The sequence below is a fragment of the Haliotis rufescens genome, unplaced genomic scaffold (genome assembly GCF_023055435.1).
Source record: "Haliotis rufescens isolate VD_foot unplaced genomic scaffold, xgHalRufe1.0.p SCAF_12, whole genome shotgun sequence".
NCBI classification, from domain to species: Eukaryota; Metazoa; Mollusca; class Gastropoda; order Lepetellida; family Haliotidae; genus Haliotis; species Haliotis rufescens.
Window position 1 is genome coordinate 25,980,659 of NW_025963802.1, and position 9,549 is coordinate 25,990,207.

The 9,549-nt window shown below is 37.8% G+C and overlaps 1 protein-coding gene across 1 annotated transcript; it reads right to left on the reverse strand.

The window, feature by feature from the left end:
• Positions 1-5,689: 5,689 nt before the first annotated feature.
• LOC124113352 (dopamine receptor 1-like) lies at positions 5,690-7,680 on the reverse strand. Its single transcript, XM_046473641.2, has one exon. It carries the CDS (start codon positions 6,997-6,999, stop codon positions 5,842-5,844), a length of 1,158 nt encoding a protein of 385 aa, XP_046329597.2. The 5' UTR covers positions 7,000-7,680; the 3' UTR covers positions 5,690-5,841.
• Between the last annotated feature and the right edge of the window lie 1,869 nt (positions 7,681-9,549).

Genomic DNA, 9,549 nt, shown 5'->3' on the forward strand with positions numbered 1-9,549 from the left:
TCAAAAGAAATGTTTGGGCCGCAACATTAAAAGTGCCCCCAACCCTATCCCATTGTGTTGCAAAACGAACATAGTTTTTATCAAAAGATATTCTAAACTTATAAACAGCAGAATCTCTACACTTTTACACAGCAGACGATATTCAAAATTACTTATCATTTTCAGTTTCAACAAATTCAGTAAATGCGTATGGCTGGATTTCTGAACCGTCACTGGATTGTCTGGTTTGTATACATGCCGACATCACGTGGCAGCAGTACTGCTGTGCGGTGTCAGGCAACATTCACATACGTTTTGTATGCAACTTGTGTGAATGGCTTGTGGTAGCGCAGGGCATGCTAATCCTTTTCACCAGCACCAGTGATCCATTTATACCCTATTCCGCCATTTACGCCCACTGGGATCTGTTTCGTCGGATAATCGAGACTGGTGTTTCTCTGGCGTTGACGTTTTACATTTATTCCTTTTGAACGTATCTGACTGAAATATATGTATTGCCGAAAACTTTGCTTTTTTAAGTTCACCTGAAGCAAAGTTTTCTGACATTTCACTGTGACTTATTGCTACATGCATTTGCACGAATTACAAATATCTCGAAGGTTATCTGATGCCATATGATTACCAGGAGACAATAATGTATAGATACCTTCGTCCTGTAAAATATATATGTTCATTTATCACAAACTAAAGTTTTCCATATATCTCCAATATTCCTGATAATAACAATCAAAACAAGCGACAAATCAAACGTTCATGATAAGATTAAACGAAATTATTCCTTTAAACTTATGCTTTAATTACATGCAATTGTACTTGGTAATTTACAGTTTGATAGTAACCTTATATGTTATAGCTTTTCTCCACAAAACACTAAACATAAAAAAACATTCTTAATTGATGTACAATGTTTTGTTTGCTTGTTAATCAACGCCGCACTGAGGAATATTCTAGCTACATTACGTCGGACCGTAAATATTCGAGTCTGGACCAGACAAACCAGTGACTGATATTACCCTGTCAGGTTATGATGTCATACAACCACCCATTTAAACAGAGCCTGAACCTAGTGTAAACCACAAAGACAACGAACATTTAACAAACAGTAAAGAAATTTGCATTTTGTAAAACATGGTTAGTTTGCACATGCATAATTTCTAGAATTCATAAATAAAAGAATATTTATCCAAACAAACACTATATATGTTATTTGGGGGGGGGGGGGGGGGGGGGGGGGTTACGCAGATAATACGAGATAAAAGTATTTTAGAAACATCGCATTTTCAACTTCCAGAAGTGCAGTTCAGTTACATCTGGAATGAACCATTTTATACCCACATTACCTGTTACTTGTCATGTATTGCAGGCATGTTCTGGCCAACTTTTTCCATCACCTTCAGTCTTTGACCTTTCTGTGGAAGCGAATTAGTGCCACGGTCTGAAAAATACTTTCATCCAAGTTGATGATACTTACATCTACGTAGGTGATACTTGTATCTACGCAGAAGATACTTTCATCATCACATGTGTTATTATACTCACTCAGACAGTCGTCATATTGTCTTGTGAAGTTGCGACCACAGTTGGATACTAGTTTATACGAACCTATATATTTTGAAAAGGGTTATAACAGCATGTAAACTGTTAATCACATTATCAAACTATAATTGACGCTTGTTGGCATATGTTCGTGTTTGACACTCTCCATACCTGGCTTACCCTTCAATTATGACGTTAAGTACATAAAGGCAAACGTGTTAGTTTATAGTGAAGGTAAAGTGGAAAAAAAGTTCACACACCAAAATTATTTATGCTAGAACTAGAATAGCAATATACGCCCTTATTTCACTGTATGTTACTTCAGATTCTCCCCGCGTAACCGGAAATAATTGATGTACACATAAATATCACAGCTGACATTGGTATGCTTAGTATTAAATATCTAAATTGTTATTTGGCAGAGTTAGTTAAACAATGATTAAAAATGTATTACATTGTTTCTGCTTAGATTCAGTAGAAGTTCATTGCATTGTGTTTGGACAATGATTAGTTGTCAGGAAAGTAGTACCATTGAATGTAAGCAGTAGTGAGGAAGTTATTATATGTAGATGCTCGAAATGTCTTTAAACTTCCGGAATAGATTGATGTCAAGCATTATACAAACATGTGGACCATTCTGTGATGTTTTAGTGACACTGGACTGTGTGGAAAATGCTGGAAGCTAGTTAGATTATATAAGTGGAGCGGGCGCGTACCTGTGAACTCAAATTTCATCTTACATTACATGAAGATCACTTTTCACCCTGGAGATCATCCTGGGCCTATCTCGGAAGCCTGACGACTCTTGCTGCGAGGTGATTATTATTCTTGTCATTGTCATTTCCACTGCTCTCACATTTAATACTGCCATTGAATATTGTACTACCACTCTATTGTGTACTGCCATTGTAATTGCTGTGCAATGATTTGTATTGATTTGTAAACCCGGTTGATTTCGTAAGACATTTGTTGGTTGTTTGTTGGTTTCACACTTAATTGTTTTACGTACAGATTTCTGGGTTAACATATTATTTCAATTTGGGAATCGACTCGTAACAATATATATTGTACATCTGATCAACTGTTGTGTCTTTCGATGCACACCATCAACAGTTCTCTTTTATTCTTATTGTGATCCCGTCCTAATACCAAGATGTTCATACAATGAAATAGTAAACAATATTAACACGAACTGATACCGCAAGTCAATTGTTACGTCGACCTTTATGTGAACATTTCTCCTACCCGTGTATCCTTCGCGAGTGTTTTGTATTGTGAGACGTCACAAACATGGACTGTGCCAAAACGATCGAAAACAGCATTAAAATGTAGTATTTTGGTGACTTGACTTAATTATTCCAGTGTACCCCTTGATGGGCATAGGGCCTTCCGTATTTTGGTGAAGGGGGCAATAAAATTCATATTTCGGAGAGAAATTCTTTGAAATGTCTACGAAATATGTGTTCGCGCAATGGAAAATTCTTGTTAGTTTGCTTATATCCTTATAAACTGATAATTACAATTGCTAGATGAACATAGGCATTGTTCATGTATTGACAGATGAATGTAGGGATTGTTTATGTATTGTCATTCGAATGTAGAATTTGTTCAAGTATTATCAGATGAAAGTAGAGGTTGTTCATGTATTTTCAGGTGAATGTAGACATTGTTCTGGTATTGTCAGATGAATGTAGCGGGTGCTTAATAAAGTGTATTGCCAAATGAATGCAGTGATTGTTCATGTATATAAAGGTGAATGTAGAGATTGTTCATGTATTGTCAGATGAATGATGAGACTGTCCATGTATTGTCAGATGAGTGCTGAGACTGTCCCTGTATTATCAGATGAATGATGAGGCTGTCCATATATTGTCAGATGAATGGTGAGACTGTCCATCTATTGTCAGATGAATGATGAGACTGTCCATGTATTGCCAGATGAATGATGGGACTGTCCATCTATTGTCAGATGAATGGTGAGACTGTCCATCTATTGTCAGATGAATGATGAGACTGTCCATGTATTGCCAGATGAATGATGGGACTGTCCATCTATTGTCAGATGAATGATGGGACTGTCCATCTATTGTCAGATGAATGTAGGGATTGTTCATGTATTGTCAGATGAATGTAGGGATTGTCCAGGTATTGTCGGATGAATGTGGAGACTGTCCATCTATTGTCAGATGAATGTGGAGACTGTCCATGAATTGTCAGTGTTTTAAGTAGGGAGTGTTCATGCATTGTCAGATGAATGTGGAGACTATCCATGTATTGTCAGATGAACAATGAGACTGTCCATGTATTGTCAGATGAATGATGAGACTGTCCATGTATTGCCAGATGAATGATTGGACTGTCCATCTATTGTCAGATGAATGATGAGACTGTCCATTTATTGTCAGCTGAATGATGAGACTGTCCATGTATTGTCAGTTGAATGTAGGGATTGTCCACGTATTGTCGGATGAATGTGGAGACTGTCCATGTATTGTCAGTTGAATGTGGGGAGTGATCATGTATTATCAGATGAATGTGGAGGTTGGTCATGTATTGTCAGATGAATGTAGGGAGTGTTCATGTATTGTCAGATGAATGTTGAGACTGTCCATGTATTGTCAGATGAATGTGGAGACTGTCCATGTATTGTCTGATGAATGTAGGGAGTGATCATGTATTGTCAGATGAATGTAGGGAGTGATCATGTATTGTCAGATGAATGTAGGGAGTGTTCATGTATTGTCAGATGAATGTAGGGAGTGTTCATGTATTGTCAGATGAATGTTGGCATTCTGCGATTAAGGTTATTGACAGATGTAGGGAGTGTTCAATACATGTCATTGTCCATGTATTGCCAGACATATGCAGGGGTTATCAACATATGCCATCGGCTATTCAACGTATATCTTTCCATGCATATGTCTCTTTGCTTTGTCGTGAATAAGCCTCGAACTACTTAGCATCGGATGCTGAGGATCTCGTTGGGTTGCCATGATACAAAATAAGCCAAGACAATCGTTTTAACCTCCCTCAAATCGTGTTAGTTGACTTTTGCAAAATGCATGGGGGTACTGTGAGCCAATCGTTTGCCTAATGTAAGACCTCCACCACTTCGGGCTTTCCTCCCAAAAAAATATATGATATGACTGGAATACTCTTAGAAGATTCCCCCTCCATCCATCGATGTCATGTTGATATAATGCGTGAAGAAACGTTAAAAATGAAATGAAAACAAAATTGCTTGAAAAATGTCTTGAAGTGATCCTTCTACGAATGGTAAAGTGGAATGTGTACACATCGGTGTGTGGTGGTAGTGGTGGGACCTACAGTGTTCATTGTAATGTCAGTGTAATTCACTTCGTGATTTAAAGTCAGTGTTTATTGTTTGTTATTTATTTGTTTTTTTTGTTTATACCAACTCGAGTTGAATGATGATCATACGACGTTGTTCATTAACATTAAGTAATTGATCAATGTGTTAAATATTACAATTGCTATAGTCTCACCGAGTTTGTTAATCATGACAGTAATAAAAATCGTTCGAGGCAGATTTATATGGGAAGGGAAATAACTCTTCCACTGGTCATTCAAACAAACACAACGAGCATTTCAATTTCAACCTACCGATCATAAGGGATAAGAAAATGCCTTTGCAGTCCTATATATTTCCAATTCTATAACAAACCATTTGGTTTTGATTTGTTTGTTTCTTTATAATATGAGACCCGTCTTCGAAAGAAGTACACAATGACTTCCTGAGCTGTACAGATGTAAGATAGCACAAAGCAATTTATGGATCTATCAGAAACCATAAAATAACCCCCGTAGCGTAATACTATCGCGGTTTGATTAAATCCAGGTCATTTTCGAACTTTGATTTGTTTGGATGTTGTCTTAAACTACCGTCAATTTCAGAAGACAAAATATACATATAGTACTTCCATGTTGACTGAAGCCGACAATCACCGTAACTGTATGCAAACTTACATTGCTGTATCCTTTGTTAACAGGGGAATTCCTGGCTTCTCAGCCTGAATATGGCAAGCAAAATTATAACGCAGTGCCTCTTAATAAAGGTGAAGTCTTTTTTTATGGGAAAGTAGTAAGAAAATACTTATTAAAACATTGTTTTAATATTTTGATAGTCTGTAAATCGAATAACGCATGAAAAACAGTAATAAGAAAAATAAAATTGCTTTTATATGAAATGAAATAATAAGTCCGAGGAGATACTTGCATATATTCTTGGAGTACAATGGTGATATACAATAGAAACGAGTATACACCCACTTAAGGAATGTAGAATCACAGGGCAGTAATTTTGTCTGAAAACAAATGTTCTCTGCTGTTTTTCCTTGTGTAACCAGGCTGCTGTGTACCGTTTTCAACCAGTGGCGGTGCATACTCCGATTTCCTTACTTTCCTACTTTGGCGTTGATTCAGGTTGGATTTACTCCGATATTCCAGCAAGCATTTTGGAAACAAAATCTTTCTGAAAGCTTCTCTAAATTCTTGATTAAATATGCTATATATAATAGGATTTAAACATGAATTGACATAACCTAACCAGGTAAGTATTTTGAACACAACATCAGGTATGCACGTCGGACAAAATGCGGCAATGGGATTCATTACAAAGAATGGAAACCAACAGAGTAGAAATACTCCCATGATGATGCCTAGAGTGACGGCTGCTTTGTGGTCCGATAACCTGTAACTACCTCCTTGTTTGCCAGCGGCGTCACTCGCCTGCTGGGGGGTCTGAAACCTCTCGGCTGTGTGAGTTCTTCGAATTATGTCTGCATGCCTTTTGGCATACATGTACAAACGACAATATATTGAAAGCATCACAATACATGGAATGTAGAAACTTATTGTTGATGACACAACAGCATAGATGGGATTCAATTCAAATATGCAGCTTTCAGATGCTAAAGAATCTTGTTGATGATTTCCGGAACTAAAATGCCATCCCATGTGAATTGGAACGAAGGAAATTAGCAATGACAGAATCCACACTGTAGCAATAAAACACACTGTCTTTTTCCCTGTCATCCACGCTTCATAGCGTAATGGGTCCTTGATATGAATATAGCGGTCCAAACTTATAACACATAAATTCAGAATAGATGCCGTTGAGCACATTATGTCAGCAGATATCCATATATTGCAAAATTCAATGCCGAAAGCCCATGTTCCTTGGATATCATTAGCCACAGCAAATGTCATTACACTGATGGCAACAAGCAAATCAGCGATTGCAAGAGACACAATGAAAAAGTTACTATTTCTTTTCAGCTTTCTGTCTGTAAACACTGCTGCACACACTAACATGTTTCCACCAATTGCTACAACAATCAATATGCACAAAAACGTTCCAATCAAAACTTTTTCAGTTAAGTTATATTTCGTAATGAGACTATGGGACAAGTTGGCATGTGTTGGCGACCAGTTACCAGACATTTCAGTATTGTAGGTACCCAATGGAACAAGAGACCACTGTAAAACGATGGTAGTGCTGACTTACTGACAAGGCGTTGACACAGCGAAAAAGTCCGTGCTCCAGGCTGGTTAAAAGCAGTAACAATCAGGAGATTGTTTCTTGTAATCCATGGTTGCTTGAGGTACACCGACGTGTAGTTGTGGTAGTGATAATTTACAAGTTAACTATTGCGATGTCAAATGATATCATGGTATCCAAAAAAAACCATCTGACTTAGAAAATTCCTTCCAAGAATCCCAAAGCATCATACATGGCAGCCTGTAACTTGCATCTGAAGTTCCACGAAGGACCACTAACGTCCGAGTGAAGACTGGCTTATGCCTCAGTAGCGCACGAGAAATGAGTGACAGCAGGCGTGCTGTGCGCACAACCACTTTACTCTGCTGGTTTTCTGCCGAGAACCTAGTTTGTGGTGAGGACAGCAATGTAAGTGGCGTGACACGTTGAATCACACCCTGGCTCGCCAACAGTAGTTGTCAATGACTTATTATCGGAATTTGGGACCTTATCGATTTAGACATAGTCACTGACGTGACCACAACCGTCCACATTGCTCATTTTAGCGCCACTTGTAAGAGAGCAGACGACAGACGTGAAACTGTAAGGGCAGAACGATTGAAACAGCTTCGTGCGCGGATCAATGCACCGCCACACTAGCACTGTCTTTAAGCAGAGTAATCGCCCTAAAGACCAATGAAATGGGTCTCTATTCTGATTTCGGATTGTGATTGTGCATTGAAGCCCCACGGGTATAAACGTTCGTCCTTCTTACCGCCCTTGTGACTGAAATACTTAAAGGGGCAGGGTATTGCACTGTGGTGCTTTCTAATCCATTTTCTGGATCAGTTAATAACTTCACATTAAGGTTTAGAGGCATGTAGATAAGCGAACACTAACAAGTTCCGACTTGTTAACAAGGGCGCGGTAAAACAACATCTGATTTTTAATAGGGTTATGATAAAACCAACAGTTTTGGATTGCATTAAAAAGTGATTGTACCCACTTAATATTAAGCACTCAGTTATATATTTAGAGATTGGTGTTGTTTTTCAAAGATGCCGACTTCAACCGCTATGACTCTTGTGAGTTCATGACCATTTTATTTGGGATTGTAAGAAGTAAATGGATGTTTTAAAAACATTTCTGTCATATTGCATTATATTGTTCACTTTAAGATATGTGAAGATATATGGAAATAGCCGCGAATAGCTTCCGTTTGCCTGTGAAGCGTTTAGCAATATTATCTTTTTAGACCAACATTTAGTCTCTGAAATAAAAACATTTAGACTAGCCAAAGTATGGCAAATTTGCTATTTTTGTTTGAGGCTCTCTGTAGAAGACGCTACCTTTTTTGTGGAGAGCAATATCTGTGGGGCATTTCAGTGACTGTGTACGCCACACTATAGGTACGTTCTCGTAGGTATAAGCCAACATTGAACTACATTTATAGTATGTTCACCTAGATATACACCAACCACTTGTGGTCATGTATAATCATTATAGATACGTTCTAGTCAACTTCTTGTGGTAAACGACGCCAAATTAAGAGTCATCTACATGTACATGTACGCAAACTACTAGCAAACACAACTAAAGGTACGTGAACGTAGGTATACGTCTACTCGTTGTGGCGAACAACACTAAAGGTAGGTCCACGTAGACAAACACCAAATAGTTGTGGTAGACATCACAGGTATTTAAGCAAGAAAACGAACAACTGTATGAATAACAACACCTGGGTTATTGTGTATGGCGACATTGCACAGTTATCAAGTTGGAGTGACAAAAAACAAGTGATCGATGAGAGGTATATATGAAAATGTACAGAAAGAATAACAAATAGCACACAGGTAAGGAAGCAAGATGTACAGTAAGGATAATGATTAAAGGATTTAACAGTTGTGACAACCTAACTGGATTCAAATCAAACTAGTCTATTGCTTGATTAGATCTCCGTAGGCAGATCCAACAATCAAACGCTCAAATGCCAATCAACCAATCACCAGTCTTACGTGCATGTAGATAAACATAACAAGTTGTGGAAAACACGAAAAAGAGTTATGTCCACATAGACATACGCCATGTTCTTGTAGTTAACAAAACAAATAGATGTTCACGTAGATGTATACCAACTAGTTGACATATGTGATAAACAACACTATAGGTACGAGATGTAGATATATACAACGTATATACCATATATATGTGAATTAGTTATGGACAATACTACTCGTACGCCCACGTATATATACGTGAACTAGTTATGGTAGACAATACTACTGGTACGCCCACATATTTTTACGTGAACTAGTAATGGTAGACAATTCTACTGGTACGCCCACATATATATACCTGAATTGGTTTTGGTAGACAATACCACTGGTACGTCAACATTTATATACGTGAACTAGTTTTCGTAGACAATACTACTGGTACGCCCACGTATATATACGTGAACTAGTTATGGTAGACAATACTACCTGTACGCCCACGTATATATACGTGAACTA

Coding starts and splice junctions, on each gene's coding strand:
- LOC124113352 (XM_046473641.2), bottom strand. CDS start 6,999: ATGTCTGGTAACTGGTCGCCAACACATGCCAACTTGTCCCATAGTCTC.